General features: G+C 66.6%; 2 protein-coding genes across 8 annotated transcripts; one reads left to right on the forward strand and one right to left on the reverse strand.

Annotated features, from left to right (window-relative positions):
* Positions 1 to 239: 239 nt before the first annotated feature.
* On the reverse strand, positions 240 to 16654 carry IDUA (alpha-L-iduronidase). Of its 7 annotated transcripts, XM_027103991.1 has the most exons (14): positions 16383 to 16654; positions 15472 to 15612; positions 4920 to 5005; positions 4662 to 4769; positions 4280 to 4375; positions 3980 to 4182; positions 3636 to 3815; positions 3313 to 3529; positions 2798 to 3010; positions 2570 to 2691; positions 2367 to 2492; positions 2215 to 2291; positions 1709 to 1809; positions 240 to 1587 (listed from the first exon to the last, which is right to left on the reverse strand). In XM_027103991.1, the coding sequence occupies exons 1-14, from the start codon at positions 16523 to 16525 to the stop codon at positions 1481 to 1483; spliced, it is 1920 nt and encodes a 639-aa protein (XP_026959792.1). In that variant the 5' UTR covers positions 16526 to 16654; the 3' UTR covers positions 240 to 1480. The 7 variants fall into 7 exon arrangements, with proteins under 7 accessions (XP_026959792.1, XP_026959789.1, XP_026959788.1 ...); XM_027103987.1 differs by having other exon boundaries at positions 1359 to 1587; positions 3636 to 4375; positions 16383 to 16597; XM_027103990.1 differs by lacking the exons at positions 15472 to 15612; positions 16383 to 16654 and adding an exon at positions 13168 to 13203 and having other exon boundaries at positions 1359 to 1587; positions 3636 to 4375.
* Positions 11011 to 14967, forward strand: SLC26A1 (solute carrier family 26 member 1). The gene is made up of 2 exons (XM_027103994.1): positions 11011 to 12425; positions 13126 to 14967. Exons 1-2 carry the CDS (start codon positions 11835 to 11837, stop codon positions 14653 to 14655), a joined length of 2121 nt encoding a protein of 706 aa, XP_026959795.1. The 5' UTR covers positions 11011 to 11834; the 3' UTR covers positions 14656 to 14967.
* Positions 16655 to 16879: the final 225 nt, after the last annotated feature.

Genomic DNA, 16879 nt, shown 5'->3' on the forward strand with positions numbered 1-16879 from the left:
TTTTATATATAGCAGTCTGTATCCCAAGAAAAGGCTGCTTTAACGCCGGAGTGATGCATTCCTCCCACCGCTACCGACCGGACTGGATCCCTCCGGTTCATACACTGCCGTTCTCACCCCCAGTACCTCAGACTGTGGCCTTATTTGGAGAGAGAGCTTTAAAGAGGTGATTCAAATGAGGTCCTGTGGGTGGGCCTGAATCCCACACGGCTGGTGTCCTTATAAGAAGAGGAGATCAGGACACAGACACACACAAAGGGACGACCCTGTGAGGACACGGGGAGGAGGCGGCCGTCCGCAAGGCAAGGAGAGCGCCCTCAGGAGGAACCCCTGCCCTCAGGCTGCGGCCTCCAGGATGCGAGAGAATGAGCCTCTGCTGTACGGGCCACCTGCCCACCGTGGTGCTTGGTCACGTAGCCGCATGCAGCTAGAGCTTCCTGACGAGGCAGGAAGACAACGCCCAGAGACCGGGGGCCCACTGGGCACCCCAGCACCCCTTGTATGTAACAGCCGGGCCCCAGGCACCAAGCCCTGAAGCCTCCCCAGCGGCCAAGGGCAATGGGGACAGGTGCTGGCTTTGGGGTTCAGGTGGAGAACGCTCACGCTGACATCCCCAGCCCAGGATGAGGCCGCTGGTGGGCCCTGGTGCCCCGCCCTTTCCATGTGGACAGGAGCCGGGGGTGACTGGGCCTTGCCTTGCGTGTGCCCTGCCAGGCCTGCCTCACCCATCCCTGAGCCCAGGCGGCTCGGAGGGCAGCAGAGAGAGGAGGGTGGGTCGGAGCCCCCACTCCCGCTTGCATCGCTCCAGACTGGCTGCACCCCCGCTCCTCGCCACGTGGCCTCACCAGGTGGCCTGGGCTGGGCGTGGGGGTTGGGGAGGAGCCCCAGGGCTCCACACCACCCCTCGTGGCTTCCCTGCCCCCGTCCACATGTCCATCCACAGTCCCCAAGTCGCCCTCTTCTGGGCGTGCTGCTTCCTCCTGGACCCAGGTAAGGAGCCCAGATGACTGCAGGAGTGGACACTGTCGGCCTCCCCTGCAACTGGGGACAGTCTGGGCCAGGCAGGGTGCAGGGGGCAGCCGGGCTGGGCCTCAGGAAGTGGGAACCCTCTGGGCCCTCCTGGCGCAGGGGCTGGGAATGGGGCCTGCTGCACCCAGCGGTGACGCCAGAGACCCCAGGCGCGCAGGGCTGGGCAACTCACACCTGTCTGCGCTCGACCCGAGTCCCATCCCGGCTCCCACAGGCAGGGGTGGGGCGAGGCGGGGATGGCCTCACTCCAGCCAGGCCTCGTGTCTGCCCAGTGCCCACCACGAAGGCCGTCCCCATTACTGTGTGTGGAAAGGCACTTTAAGGGGGTGAATGAGGGGCAGGAGGGGACAAACAGAGGGGATGACCGGCTGACGGCACTCTGGCCCAGCATGGCTTCTGGCCACCCAGGCTTACGGTCAGCACAGGTCCAGTCGCGGGGCAGCAGTGGCCCTCACAGGGTGGGGACCCCCAGGTACCACACGGGGCTCGAGAAGGGGCCTGGTCGGGCCCAGTAGTCCACAGCACGAACCCGGTAGGAGCCGGAGACAACAGCCGTGTCTGAGGATACAAAGGTACGTGCCTGCCCTTGAACCTGAACCCCTCTGATCCCTCCAAACTCCAGGTGCCGGAAGGCCCTGGACCCCGCCCCACAGGGACTGTGCTGAGGCAGCAGGCACACCTGGGCTGAACACAAAGAGGTTAAAGGTCGAAGGCTTCCTGTTGATGGGCAGGTACACCACACCCTCCGGGGAGAACTGGATCTCGTAGGTCCACAGGCACCTGGGGAAGGTCAGGCAGGACCAGGGCTGGGGTCCAGGGGGGCTGGCAGGCAGGGGGCGCCCAGAGCCCTACTCCCCTCCAGCCCCCTTCCTGGCCCCTCCCCGGGGCCCAGAACACTCTTCCTGCAATGACAAAGGGCCACACTGGCTGAGAGGAGGGGTCTGGAACACGTGCCAGGGACAACTGGCCTGTGTAGGCGCCCCCACCCTACATCACAGAAGCACAAAGTCATGAGCCATTTGTGCCAACAGTGGGGGCAGCTGTATGGGCGGCGGAGAGCACAGTCCGCGTGAGGTGACCAAAGGACCACAGAGAGTGGCCACATGGGCGCTGCAGCCCGGAGGATCTGGGGGCCCAGGGCGCGTTGGGGGGGCAGGGGTAGGGGTGGTGGCCGCACTCACGTACTTGGAGCCCACACGCTCATCGGACCAGACCAAAAGCAGCTGCCCGCGGGTCAAGGGGAGAGCGCGGAGCCGGGTCACCTGCGGGAGTGAGGCACCGGGACTGGTTGGGGGCGGGGCGACCGGGGCGGCGGCGGGAAGGGGACTGCCACTTGCCTGCCCCGGCGGCTCCTCCGGGCGCGCGCACACGTGCACCAGCCAGAGCGAGGGCAGAGGAAGCTCTGGGCGCAGCGTCAGGCGGCCGCTGCTGGGAAAAGGGAGCGGCATCACGGCCGCCGGATCCTGGGGACAGAGTCAGGGGCTCAGGGCCCTCGGACCTCGGGAGCCGCCCCGCCCCTTACCCCACGCTCCCCGCGGACCTCGGCCGCGCGCATGCGCCGGAACTGCTCAGCAGAGGGGTAGACGGGCCTGCCCAGGCGCTGCCACTCGCCGTAGGGACTGCAGAGCCAGTTGTCCATGTACAGCTGGACAAAAACGACCTCTGCGGAGCGGGATGCTGGGGCCGGGCTCGCCTCCTCCAGGCCCCGCCCCGCCAGAGCTACCCCCACCCAAGGAGCTGGAGCCCCCTCTCTGGGAGCCCTGCTTACCCGGACCCGGGGGCACCCCGTACAGGCTCAGAGTCAAGGGTACGCTGCGGTTGGCATGGGCGCGGGTGTCGTCGCTCGCGTAGACCAGCACCGTGGCGCGCCAGGCATCGGCGGGGCCCATGGGGTGGTGGGTGCTGGCCAGGACGCCCACCGTGTGGTTGCTGTCCAGCACCGTCCCGTCCCGCGACACCTCAGCCCAGAGCTGCTCGCCGTCTACGGGGGTTAGAGGGGTCACCACGCAGAGTCGTCGCCCCTCGACCTTCCCAGGGCCCGCTTCCCACCATTTGCCCTCCTCCACTGGAGGTCCCCGGCCACACCACAATCTCTGTGACCCACTGAGCTGGGGAAGGGTGGGGAGGGACAAGAAACATGCTCCCGGCTCCCCAGCAAGGCACATCCTTCCGTGGGCCTTTGCACAAGCTACTCCTGGCCTAGAACGACATCCCCGTCCAACTGAGGCTTCGTCCTGGCCCCGCCCTCGCAGGAAGTGACGCGAAACCCGGCACGCGGCTCACCCAGCAGGGCCAGCAGGGCCATCGCCGTGAGCACCGGCTTGCGCAGCAGCTGCACGTGCGGCGGGCGCGTGTTGTTGACCTGGAAGCGCGCAGTGAGCGTGCGTTGAGAGAAGGGGTGCGGGTGGTAACTCAGGAAGGCGTTGTCATTGCTTAGGAGCGCGTAGCGGACGGAGGAGCTGGTGTTGGCCACCAGCAGGTTCTGGTGCTGTGCGATGACCTGCGGGAATCGGGGTGGCTGGGAACGCGACCGCGGGGGCCGCCTGCCTGCCCCTCCCACCCGGGAGAAAGGCCTCCCCCGGGGGTGGGCCTGGCGGCGGGCCCACCTTCACGACCATGGCAGCGTAAGTCACGTCAGCCCTCCAGGGCTGCGGCAGGGACCAGCCCACCAGCGGGTCGGCCTCGTCGTTGTAAACGGGGGTGTCCGCGAACTTGGGGAAGAGCCGCTGTATCTGCCGCACGACCGCCGCCTCCTGCTCCAGGATGTAGATGGAGCTGCCCGCGCCCTGCGCAGAGGCCCCACCTGAGCAACCCCCGAGACCGCCGCGGAGGGGCGGCGGGGCTGCAGGCAGCAGGCGGGCATTCTGGGGTTGCCGCGTGCGGGGGACCCCCGCGTAGGCGCTGGGTTGGGGGCGGGGACGGACGGAAGGGCGGGGATCCCGGGCTTGACCTTCTTGTGGAGGGCGATGTAGTCCAGCCTCACGCCCACCTCCCCGGTGAAGAAGTTGGTGCCGTTGTGGCAGTGCTCCAGGAGGCCCCAGCAGAGCGGGGAGCGCGGCAGCGGGTGGAAGGAGTCTCCGGGGCCGCCCAGGCGCAGAGCCGAGCTGGCGGCTCGCAGACCCTCGGAGCAGGCGTCGTAGTAGTTCAAGAAGCCTGGGCGGGAGGGACACCGAGTCCACACCCCCGCGCCGGAGGGGCGGCTGCCACCCCCTCTCAGATCCGCAGGACCCCAGGAGGCCGGCCTGCCCACCTTGCAAGGTCATGGACACGTTGTCAAAGTCGTGGTGGTCCGGCTCGTTCCACGTCTCGAAATTCCACTTGGAAACGTGCTTGAGGCCGTACCTACCTGCAGAGGGTCCCTACTGTGGCGAGAGGGCCCCTCCCCTGGGGCAGGGTCATGAGCTCATGGGGATCCCCAGGGAGGGCAACCATGGTGGGGGGTTTGGATGTGACCGGAGTGTCTGATTCCCTACGAGCTCGCCGCCCACCGACTTGCCCCCCCCTCCCCCATCAGGAGGCCCTGGTTCAGTGGGTTCATGATGAGAAGACCAGGAGGTGGCCCGGGTGGGCATGGGAGGAGAGCCTGCCCAGGAGTGCCCACCCTGTCCCCGCAGGGCACGCGCCCCACCCACCGATGTATCTCCTGGCCAGGAGGGAAACCAGGTTCTTCCACTCGAACACCTGCCGCTCGTCCTCGAAGTCAGTGAAGCGTCCGGAGGGGCTGCCCATCAGCTCAAAGCCTGCAGCACGTGAGGGTGGCTGTGCTCACCTGCCTGTCTCCACCAGGCCGGCACTGAGGGAGGCCCTGAGTGGGCAACCAGGAGGACAGAAGGGCCAGGCCAAGGGGAGGGGGTGGGGCCAGTAGTACAGGGGCGAGGCTGGCAGCTTACCTGGGACGAGCTGGTTCTCCCTGAGAAGGTCCAGGTACCGGTCCAGGTGGGTGAAGTTGTAGCTCAGGCCCTGCCTGGCTGACCCCCTGTAGAAGGACACTCAGTGTCAGGATGGGGGAAGGTGGGCCCGGGACTGGAACCGTGGCCACATTCAAGCAGCTAAGAAACCTGCAAGGTGCCGGGCAGGACTAGGCTCCAGACTCAGCTGGCCCCTCTCCTCAGAAAGCATAACTATGTACGCCTATCAGTCACTCACAGCCTAGTATGAACTAGGGTGTCTGTGCTGGAATCCCACCCTCGAGCCTTCAGGGGCTCAGAACAGCCTGTGGGAGGGGGCAGGCGGGTCTTTTGGGAAACGTACAACAGGATGGAGGGGGGAGAACAGGCATCCTAAAGACAGCTGACAGTGAAGCGGGAGGCCGTGGGATGAGCCTGGCAGGACCCCATGGTGCCACATCCTGCTTCCCTGCACCTCCTGGAGGCCAGGGCCCCAGACTCGGCTCCACACTCTGAGAGGCAATGTGGACAGGCAGGAGAGGGAGAAGGGCAGCCTCCCCACCCTGCACTCATCCCTGCGGTGGAAATGAATTCATGATAAGCAGCAGGAAAGCAGCTAGCGGGCCTGGGGCAGAAGAGGGGTGTGGGTTGTGAGAGACGAAGTCACACGGGGCCTCGTGACAACGGTGAGGATGGGATCCTGACTCGGGATGGGACCCAGGGTGGCATGGGGAGTCCTCTCAGGGGTCGAAGCAGAGCAGTACCGTGACTTCTTTTATGTGTTTGTAGGACAATTTTTTAGAACAGTTCTGGATTCACAGCAAAATTGAGACGGAGGTACTGAGATTTCCCATTTACCCCCAGCCACGCTCTCTCCCCACGTGCACAGCCTCCCCCATGATCAACATCCCAGAGTGGGACTTTTGTTACAACTGATGGACCTACACTAACATCATAGTCACCCCAAATCCACAGTCCACATTAGGGCTCACCTGGTGATGTACATTCTGTGGGTTTGGAAAAATGTATACTGGCGTGTATCTACCACTGTAGTATCACACAAAGTATTTTTACTGCCCTAAAAATCCTCTGTGCCGCACCTCTTCATCCTCCCCCACCCCAAACCCCTGACGTGTTTACTGTCTCCATAGTTTTGCCTTTGCCATGTTTTGAAAGGATCCCTTCATCGGCCCATTGGAGCCAGAGTGGGAGCTGGAAGACGGTTCCCCGAGGGAGGTATGGTGCCCAGACTGGGTGGTGTTGGTGGCAGCAGCAAGGGGGAGCTGGAGCGGACGGATTCAGGAGGCCGAGGGGCCAGCGTCCTCTGCCGGACTGGAGGGGAGCTGGGAAGGGGGGGTTCTGCACAACCGTGGATTTCGCTTGAGCGCCTGCGGGTGCGTGCAGTTGGCAGAGGCAGGCGGGGGAGTAAGATGGGTCTCGAATGCGCTGGCGTGGAAGTGGTGCACCTGGGGTCGGGGGCTGGGTGAGGAAACTGGTGCTCAGCCGTCAGGCCAAGGCAAGGAGGGCGAGGCAGGCTGAGTAGAGCACCGAGCCTGGGGTTGATGCGGCAGCCTGGGGTGGCCCAGATGGGTGGGCCGGCAGAGGGTCTGAGGGCTTCCCCTTAGGGCACGCCTGGTCCATCCACAGTTCTGAGGGGGAGGGCGGACACGTTCTAGAGGGCGTGCAGCTGCGCCCTCTAGTGGCATCCAGGTGCGTCCCGCCTGCGCGGCGGCGAAGGAGGGGCGACGAGGGATCAAGGTGGAATCTGGCCCTGAACCGCTCTGGGTCTAAGTCTCCCAGTCAGTCCCACGCCAGTCTGCACCCTGAGGGACAGCGAGGGTCTGGACAAGTCAGCACGTCCCTTCCGGGCCTCCTCTGCCCCACTCGTCACTGCACAAGGTCAAGGCCGAGCCACCACGCAGACAGGGTGCCTCTGGCTCTCACCAGGCCAGGCCACGTCTTCCCACCTCCGGAGCCCAGACCCACAGCACGTGCGCAGCGGGGGTCCGCCCTTCCCCCTTCCAAAGGTCACAACCAGTAGCAAAGGAAAAAACTTAAGCGCTTGGGTAAAAATTAAATGCGTGGCAGCGGACGGGTTCCAAAGTCCCACAGATGGGGGTGGGGGAGCAGGCGTGGGAGATGGGCGACGCATGTACAGTGGAGGCCCGGGCACGGGTGCCAGGCTTTCTCTGCAGATCCTGGCAGCGCTGGGCCGACTTGGGGCGGGGGCGGGAGCACATCAGGCCTCGGGTAAATGCTGTTTGGCGCTCAGTGTCCTGGGCCAGCGGGGTGTCACCAGGGGAGCCCCAGCTGCAGAGCCGATCTCAGCCTGTCACTCTGAGTAGACTTGAGTGTCCGCTGACCCAGCGTCGGCACCCAGAAATGCCCTAGGAGTCAGTAACCTGCCCCCCGGGGACCAGAAGACCCAACCTTGGGGTGATCCCAGGCCCAGAAACCCCGGGGAGCAGTCCTCAGGCCCCACTGTCGGTGCCTAGGTCTCCATCCGTCTCAGCCTCCGTTGGGAGGGGAATTTGAGAGATCAAAGCTAGTGAGGGGGCTGAGCCAGAAGGTGTAGCGCGCAGCCCACCCCTGCACTCCCCCTGCAGAGGCCCGGGTCACAGACGCAGTCCAACCCGAGAGCCTCTCCATCCTGCAGCCACGCAGGGGGCCGAACCTGGGCGCGAGGCACAGGCAGCGTCGCCTCCCGCTCCTGGCCCGGCACTTGGGCCGGGGCAGCCGAGGCTGCACAACGACTTTATTCACTGCACGCCGGCGGCCGTCAGGAACGCCTGCACCAGGAACGCCCCCCACCCCCCATCCCTGGGCCTGAGCGCGTGCGCCGCAAGGACCCAGCAGCACCCAGGACTGGTGAGTGCTCGGGAGCGCGGGGCGGGGCCCCAGGCCTCGCGTGCTCGGGCGTGGAATCTGGGGAACACAGGGTGGGGATCGGGCCGGGTGCAGATGGGGCCGCGCTTGCTCGTCTGGCAAAGGGAGAGACGCACTCGTGGGAGGGGGCGCAGGGTGTTTGGAAATGTGCTGGGTGGGGCCCGGGCCGCGCGTGCTTGGCTTGGGGGGTGCACTCGTGGGAGGAGGCGCAGAGCGGGGGTACGTGTGGAAATGCACGGGGTGGGAACCCGGGGCGCGCGTGGTCGGCAGGGATGGCGGGGCGCGGGGCCAGGGTGGGGAAATACATGGTGCAGGGCGAGAGTGCTCAGAGGGGGAGACACAGACCCGCCGCTGCGGGAAACCAGCAGCCACAGTCAGGGTCCGGGGCTGCGAAGACGCCGGCCGGGGAGGCAGGAGAGGCCGGGGAGGCAGGAGAGTCGCTCTTCTGGAACTGGGAGCCCTGGGGTCTGGTTCTCGGGGCCCTGGAGCCCAGCCTCTTTTCACTTGCGGGGATACATGGCTCCTTTCCAAATAAGTGTACTCAGTGGCTTAAAATGGTGATTTAAAGACCAATATTAAAATAACCATGTGGCACAGGACTGGGCAGGAGGCAAGATGAGGGCGGTTCCAGCAGGCGGAGGTGCTGGAGACCCCACGCCCCGTGCTGGTTAACCCGTGCCAGGGTCCTGTGGCCCCCCTGCCCCAGTGGAGGAGTCTGCAGTGGGCCTGCGGAGGTGAAGGGGGACAGTGGGCCTCGGCCAGCAAGGCCCCAGGACCCAAGACGCTCGCCTGTGTGCCTGGTCAGACGGCAGCATGAAAACCACAGTCCTCAAAGCACAGAGGGACAGGCAGGGTGGGGGGGCGCTTAGGCCCCGGGGTCCTGCAGTTCTCTCTCAGCTGTATCTCTTCACCTGCTTAGAGGGGCTGGGGGAGTAGAGGCCCAGTCCCTGCCACCAAGGCAGCCAAGGTCAGGCCCCTTGCGGTGCAGCTGGATGGGGGACACGGGTGCTGCAGCGCTGAGAACAGCCCCTCCCTGAAACATAAATATCTCCACCTGCCTAAAATCCCACCACAGGTGCTCCAAACCTAGGCAGCCCCTGAAAGCCCTGTCCCCACCTCCTGAGAGGGGGAGGGGCCGCCGCCCCCATTCACCCCTCCCCTCCCCGGCAGTGGGCCCAGCCGCCACCTCTGCCCACACGTGTCACGCAGGGAGTTCCCACGATGCCGCCCCGCCAGTAGCTGGGTTGGGAGATAAGCGTGTTATGACCCCTCGGTGGCCCCTCCACTCCAGCCCTGAGAGGACTCTTATCTGCCCCTGAACTGCTGTGACTTTCCCGCCAGCCCTCTGGGCGGTGGCTCCTGTAAACCACATCCTTGGACAAACAGCACCCCCAGGACTGAGTGGGTACCACGCAGGAGGCCCCGGGCTCTGCCCTGGGTGGCTGGGTTCAGACTCCGGAGGGCGGGGCGAGACCTCGGGGCCCAACACAGACTCTTGAAGAACAAGTAATCGGACGGACGCGGCATCGCAGTGGGGCCTCGGCCCCGACCACTCCGCCCCCTTGATGCAGGTGTGCAGACCCTCCCACTCTCTGGCTATCCCCCCAGCCACCCTGGGGTTCCACTCCCACCTCTGCCCCCAAATGGGGCCTCTGGTCTTTCCCATCCGGGCCACGGATGTGGCAGAACTTTCAGGGAGGCTCTGGAGGGAAGTCCCAAAGTGAGACTGAACGTGGGAGGTGCCTGGATGGAGCTCCCCCCACCCCCTGCCCCGGGCTTTGGGAGACAGCAGGCCCAGGCCAGCTCAGCCTTGCAGCCCCGTCAGAGGGACCCCTCGCAGCCTCTCAGGCCTCCCCTCCGGGACGGAGAACACTCAGGGCTGCGGTGTTCTTTCCCCACGTTGCCCCTCAGGCACCCCCTTGTTCATTTTGAAGATGTGATAACTGAGGTTCCGAGTAATTTTAAGAACAGCAGCGCACTCTCAGTTACCTGTGCGTGGGACACGAGGGCAGTCATCTAAAGGGAACGTCTACCTTCACACCCGCCCCGTGAGGCAGCTCCCGCCGGCCCTGCAGTGTGGATGGAGGCGCGGCGAGGCCAGGCGGCCACCCACCGCACCGGGCCCGCACCTGGCCGGGATCCAGGTGGCGGGGCTCCAGGGGACAGAACCAGGACCCCCGTCCCTGCAGCAGGAAGGGCACACCTGGCTGCTAACTGTGTCCTGATGCCTGGCAGCCCTCCAGTCCTCGGCCACACACACCCCCGCCCCGCCCCCAGCGGCCTTGCGCCTGCCTTGCACACAACATGGGGCTACTCTGCGCCCAGCTGGCTCCCGCGGGGACCAGCCCCATCTCCTGGCAGACAGGATGTCCCGGGATGGGACTCGGAGACCAGCCCCTCCCTCGGACCCCCATCCTTGCCCACACTCCAGGGTCCTGGGAGCCATGGCACTGGGCCCCAGAGCCGAGGGGTCGCACGCTGCCTGTTCCCCCGCCCCTCCCCCAACACAACTGGCCAGGCTCCTGAGCTTCTGCCTTCCGCAGGGGCCCAGAGTCCAAGCTTCCCGCTCCAGCCACTCAATGCCCCAGCCCACCTGTCCCGCACCCGGAGCCCTGCTCCTGGGAGGCTGGAAGCTTGTAAGAGCCCCACACAATTGTAACTATCTGTGAGCCTCTGATTACAGTACAACTCCCCGAATTAGCCGCTCAGGTAATGCTCATCTGGGGGAACCTATGACTCAGCAATCTTCGGAGTAAATGATTTAACCGCACGCCCAGCACAGCCGAGCAGTCAGATGCTAGGCACAGGGCACTGCCCGCCGGTCAGTGCCAGGCCAGCTCCGTGCCTGAGCCCACCACCCGCACGCCCAACCCGCTAACTGAGCCCAAGGCCCCGGGGACAGACAAGCTAGGTCCGCACTCTCTGCCGAGCCCGCGAGGGGCCCCCTCAGGTAAGAGGCCCCCTGGGACCCTGCGGCAGGACAGCGACAGCTCTAGACAGCTCGGCCACAGCAGAGGCCAGCCCCCTGGATGGAGCAGAGGGGCAGGACGCTGTGAGTGGAGAGGCCCGATTCCACTGTTTCCTTTGTGGGCTCCCCGTTGTTTAAACAGTCACTCAGTCGACACACCTGGACCTCGGGGGCTGGCTGAGCTCAAGGTGTCCAGGGACCCCCGTGTGGTAAGGTCTTCAAAGGAAAGAAACAGCTCCCCTAGCATCCCCCAAAGGGCAGGCCTGCCACTCGAGCCCTGGGGGCGGCGTCCGCCTGCCCACACCTCACACCAGGCCGGGACGAGCGCCCATCCTCCACACCCGGGGACACCCCAGGCCCCGCATCCCCAGCCAGTGCACACACTGCGCCAGGGTGACCAGGCTCTGAGGAAGCAGAGACCATCTGCTTCATGTCACCAAGAGGGGGACAGCAAGAGCCGAAGTCCTGGCGGACCTCAGCACAGCTGTGAACGGGACGCCCTGGTGCTCGCTGAGCACAGAGGCAAGGTCAGCCTGGGCCGGGTGGCAGGCTGCCCTCTGGAGAGCAGGGACGGTTGGCACGTGTGTTCCGCGGTGCGCCTGTGCGGCCTGAGCCACCAGCCAAAACCCAGAAGCGTTAACCCTCACCGGGAAAGGGGCCTGCTGTCCCAGAACACCCTGCAGGCGACGGACACCAGTCACCCCCGCTCCCCTCCCAGCCGGCCCCTCAAAGCACGTTCCAGGAATTCTGCCACAAGGACCGGGCAGTGGCAGGCGCTGCTGCAGCACAGATTTGGGGTCCTGGCATCTGCAAGGCTCTTCCCGCCAGCAGGGCTGCAGTGCAGAGGTGATGGAGGGACGGCCAGAGGGGGCTGTGGTGGTCCGGGCGGCTCCGGGGGGAGCGGAGGGGCCTCGGGCACGGACGGAGAGCAGTGGAGCTTGTTCTGGCCACGCGAGTCTGGGTCTCCGTGACGCCCTGACTCTGACACGTCTCGCCACCCCAGCAATGACACCCACTTCTGCCCACCCTGCAGGTTTTCTCGGGGGGCGGGCCGGTACCCCACGATGGCAGCGTCCCCTGAGTGCACACAGCAGGGCAGGGGGCTGGCGCTGGTTCGCCGGCGGCCCCCCGCACCCCCAGGCCTGCGAGAGGCTCTGAAGGCCCGGCTGTGGCGGAGCTGTTCGTGCAGCGTGCAGGGGGCCTGGGCGCTGCTGCAGAACCTGCTCCCCGCCACACGCTGGCTCCGCCAGTACCAGCCTCGGGAGGACCTGGCGGGTGACGTCATATCCGGGCTGGTCATCGGCATCATCTTGGTGCCCCAGGCCATCGCCTACTCACTGCTGGCCGGGCTGCAGCCCATCTACAGCCTCTACACGTCCTTCTTTGCGAACCTCATCTACTTCCTCATGGGCACCTCACGCCACGTCTCCGTGGGTATCTTCAGCCTGCTCTGCCTCATGGTGGGCCAGGTGGTAGACCGCGAGCTCCTGCAGGCCGGCTTCGACCCCGCCCAGGACGGCCCGGGCCCCGGGGCCAACCGCAGCGCCCTCAACGCCTCGGCCACCATGCCGGCGCTTGGGCTGCAGGACTGCAGCCGGGACTGCTACGCCATCCGCGTGGCCACCGCCCTCACGCTGCTGGCCGGGGTTTACCAGGTGAGGAGCCGGGCCTGGGCCTAGATAGGCTGGCTCAGCCACTCAGAGCAGCCCTCCAGGTACTGGTCACCCCCCTGCAAGGGCCAAGCCCGCGGGAGACAGGAGGTCAGGGCAGTGGCTTAACCCGCAAGGCGAGGAGAGAACAGGGCATAGGCAGAAGTGGGTGCGTGACAGCACCCCAGGTCGGGGCACCAGAGGGGCTGAGGGTGCCCGGGGTCGGGGGCCTGCCTGGCCAGCTGCAGAGTGTGGCCTCGGGCCCAAATGTGCCCCCACTTGGCCTGCACATCCTCCCCAGCTTCCTGTCCCAAGTGGGATCCTGGGAACTGCCTTCCCGCCTGCCTTCCCACGGCCTCCCCGCACCCAGCCCTCACTGGACCAGGGCTGTCCACCCCAACGTCGCCCCCTCCCAAGAGCCACCTCAGGTTCTTCCTCTCAGCTCCAGGTCCCCCGGGAGGGGGCCGGTGCTGTGGACAGGGCCGAGGAAGGAGCTGCCTTCCGATGCCCAGAGCCCGCGTGTGTGAGACCACGGTGAGCGTCGTGGCCACAGCGTGCACTCCGGCGTCTGCTGTGCCTGTGCGCGCACACGTATGTGCAGGCGGCTGCAGGTGGGGTCCACGTGGGAAATAAGCAATGCGAGGAAGGGAGGTCCGGCTCTGTGCTATGCCCGCGCCCTGCGGCCCTGACCACGCTCTGTCTGCAGGTCCTCATGGGCATCCTTGGGCTGGGCTTTGTGTCCGCCTACCTCTCGCAGCCGCTGCTGGACGGCTTCGCCATGGGGGCCTCAGTGACCATCCTGACCTCCCAGCTCCGACACCTGCTGGGCGTGCGGGTCCCACGGCACCAGGGGCCGGGCCTGGTGGTCAGCACGTGGCTAAGCCTGCTACGCAGTGCCGGGCAGGCCAACCTGTGCGACGTGCTCACCAGTGCCGCATGCCTGGCCGTGCTGCTGGCGGCCAAGGAGCTCTCGGACCGCTACCGGCGCCACTTGAAGGTGCCGCTGCCCGCAGAACTGCTGGTCATCGGGGCGGCCACGCTCGTGTCCCACTTCGGGCAGTTCCACGAGCGCTTCGGCTCCAGCGTGGCTGGCGACATCCCCACTGGCTTCATGGCCCCGCATGTGCCAGACCCGGCGCTGGTGTGGCGCGTGGCGCTGGACGCCGCGTCCCTGGCCCTCGTGGGCTCCGCCTTCTCCATCTCGCTGGCGGAGATGTTCGCCCGCAGCCATGGCTATTCTGTGCGCGCCAACCAGGAGCTGCTGGCTGTGGGCTGCTGCAACGTGCTGCCGGCCTTCTTCCACTGTTTTGCCACCAGCGCCACCCTGGCCAAGAGCCTGGTGAAGACAGCCACCGGGTGCCGCACGCAGCTGTCCAGCGCGGTGAGCGCCGCTGTGGTGCTGCTGGTGGTGCTGGCGCTGGCGCCCCTGTTCCGGGACCTGCAGCGGAGCGTGCTGGCCTGCATCATCATCGTCAGCCTGCGTGGGGCCCTGCGCAAGGTGCGGGACGTGCCGCGGCTGTGGCGGCTCAGCCCTGCCGATGCTCTGGTCTGGGTGGCCACGGCGGCCACCTGCGTGCTGGTCAGCACCGAGGCCGGGCTCCTGGCCGGCATTCTCCTCTCACTGCTCAGCCTGGCCGGCCGCACACGGCACCCACACGCTGCCCTGCTCGCCCGCGCCGGGGATTCCAGCTTCTACGGGGACCCAGCAGAATTTGAGGGCCTGGTCCCCGAGCCTGGTGTGCAGGTGTTCCGCTTCACGGGGCCCCTCTACTACGCCAATAAGGACTTCTTCCTGCGGTCGCTCTACAGCCTCACCGGGCTGAACGCGGGCTACGCAGCCGCCTGGAGGAAGGAGCGGGGCCCGCGGGTGGGGGCTGGCGAGGCAGAGCCTGTCGAAGGCAGGGACCTGGGTCCCGGGAGCAGCACGGCTGCACTGGTGCCCTCAGCGACCCGCTTCCACGCAGTGGTCATTGACTGTGCCCCGCTGCTGTTCCTCGATGCTGCCGGCCTGGCCACGCTGCAGGACCTGCGCCGAGACTACGGGGCCTTGGGCATCACCCTGCTCCTGGCCTGCTGCGGCCCCTCGGTAAGGGACACCCTGAGGAGAGGCGGCTTCCTCGGGGAGGACCCGGGGGACGCGGCCGAGGAGGGGCAGCTGTTCCCCAGCGTGCACTGCGCCGTGCAGGCGGCCCGAGCCCGCTGCCAGGAGCCGGTTGCCGCCAACCACACCCTCTAACAGAGCCGGTACCTGCCGCCAGCCTCCACTCCCACCACCCATCACTGCAATCTTGCTGTCGCCTGGTGCCTCCAATCTAGAGGACTCAGGGAACCCCAAATGGGATGGAGAGTGGCAGTGAACACACACAAGGACCCAGACACTTGAGAACCCTCAACTGCACCTTGGAGACAAACGCTGCCTCGGTGCCAGCCTGGGCCCAGTGCTGTGCATCTGTGGTCCGTGGAGCCGGCCTGACAGTTGGTGTCCCGTCTTACTTGAACAAGGACCCGGAGGCAGTCACGTGGCCTCCAACGTGCCAAAAGGACGTTGGTCCCTTGGCCCGCTAGCACCCCCCCACCAAGTGAGAGCTGGCAGCTCTGGCCAGGGGTGAGAGTCTCTGTGTCTAGGAAACCCCGCAATGCACACACCCAAGTGTCTCTTACACCCTGTGCCTCAGCCCCCACAGGGGCTGGCAGGGCCAAAGGCAGACGTGACCAACACGACCTCAGCCCGGCCCCTGGCGTGGCATCCCCACAGTCTGAGCATAGAGCGAGGGTGCCCACTCGCCCGATCCAGGGGCTGCCCCAGCAGCCACAGCGCTTGTGCCGCCAGGAGGGTGCCCTCCATCCTCCCCTGCCCCCAGGATGCTTGGCCGAGAAGCACAGGGGCAATGGCTTCTTGGAGCAGGCGTCCCCCACCCCGTCACCCCGCCATGGCCCGGTACTTCACTGTCCTCCACACCCAGACGCCACTTTCTCTCAGTCTCCGTCTGCATCTCCATATGCTGGGCTCTGCCCAGCTGCCCCCAGGCTGCCCATCCCCTCCATCACCCACCTGGCCGTGATGAGGTCCAGCAGCCAGTGGGTCCGAACCTGTTCCATGCCACCATGAGGGACGGCACCCACGTAGGCCAGGTTGAGCTGCTGGTCCCAGCTGAGGTCATACCGGTCAGCCTGGCTGTGCGGCAGTGGGGGACTGGGCACAAAACAAGGGGAAGCAGAGGCATTAGTTCCCTTGAGTGGGGCTAGCGGAGGGGCCTCAGCACAGGCCCCACACCTACAAACTCAGGGCAAGGACCGGGGCGTGTCTGCTGGTGAGTTTTACTGTCCCTGATGTAATAAACTGCCCCCTAGTGCCAGGACTGTGACGAAGTCTCAGGTTTATGGGGGTCGGGGGCTCCCAGAGAGATCACATTCCCACCCTGCTCCCTGCCCCACCGGCCGGGAGATATCAGCTCCAAGTCTGACAGAGGCAATCGGGGACACCAGGGACGGGGACAGGTCCCACTGCAGGGACGTCGAACGTTCTGGGGTTGCCCCCTCGAGGGGGTCCCGGTCTGCGCCAAAGAGTAGTGTCCTGGGCCACAGCCCCTCCTGCAGCCTGGGCTGCCGCGGTTGGCCACCAGGCTCTTCAGCCTCTGGGGGGGTGACCAAGCACACTCAGGACCTAGCCCCAGGCCCCCACCACACGGGGCAGCCGCTCAGCTAGAAAACCTCCGCAGCACCGGAAACATCGCATAGAGCCAGCGAACAGAGAGGAGGTCCCCACTCTGAGGCTGGACCCGAAAGGAAGGAGCGAGCCGCGGCCCTCCTCACTTCGGAGCGCCTACTGCAGGTCTCTCCAGGTGCGACACGGGGGTCCCGGAGGCCCGGGCCGGGGTGCGCGGCCGCGGTTTGGGAAGAGCGCGCAGCGAGCAGGGGCGTGCTGGGCCGCTCCGACCTCAGTGTCCCCCGCGGAGCGCTCACCAGAAACCGGTGCTCCTCCAGAAGGGCTGCAGGGGACGCAGCGCGCGGGCCGCGTCCACGCGCACCAGGTGCGGAACCTCGGCGGCCGCGAGGGACGCGGCCAGGAGCGCGAGCAGCGCGGCACGGGGGCGAGGTGGGCGCATGGCGGGGGCGCAGGGGACGCAAACTCCGGGCACGGGAGCACCCCAATCCCAGGAGACCCACCCGGCCCTCCGCGCTCCGGGAGCCGCGGTCCGCGCCCCGCGCCCCGCGCCCCGCCCGCCGGTTCCGCCTCCGGGTCGCGCGCCACGTGACCGCCGGCACGGGGCGGGGCCTCGGCAGAAGCTGGCCGGGCGGGGGTCTGGCGGGCCGCGGGCGGTGGGCGGGGCCGGAGCGGTGGGCGTGGAGCGGGGCTGTGGGAGGGGCGCGGCCGGGAGGGGAAAGCAGGAGGCGTGGGCGGGGTCTGGCGGGAGGCGGCCGTGGAGGCGGGCCCGGGGCGGTGGGCGTGGGGCTGCGTG

Source organism: Aethalodelphis obliquidens, unplaced genomic scaffold, assembly GCF_003676395.1.
Source record: "Aethalodelphis obliquidens isolate GAN/ISIS:26980383/991018 unplaced genomic scaffold, ASM367639v1 scaffold6, whole genome shotgun sequence".
NCBI classification, from domain to species: domain Eukaryota; kingdom Metazoa; phylum Chordata; class Mammalia; order Artiodactyla; family Delphinidae; genus Aethalodelphis; species Aethalodelphis obliquidens.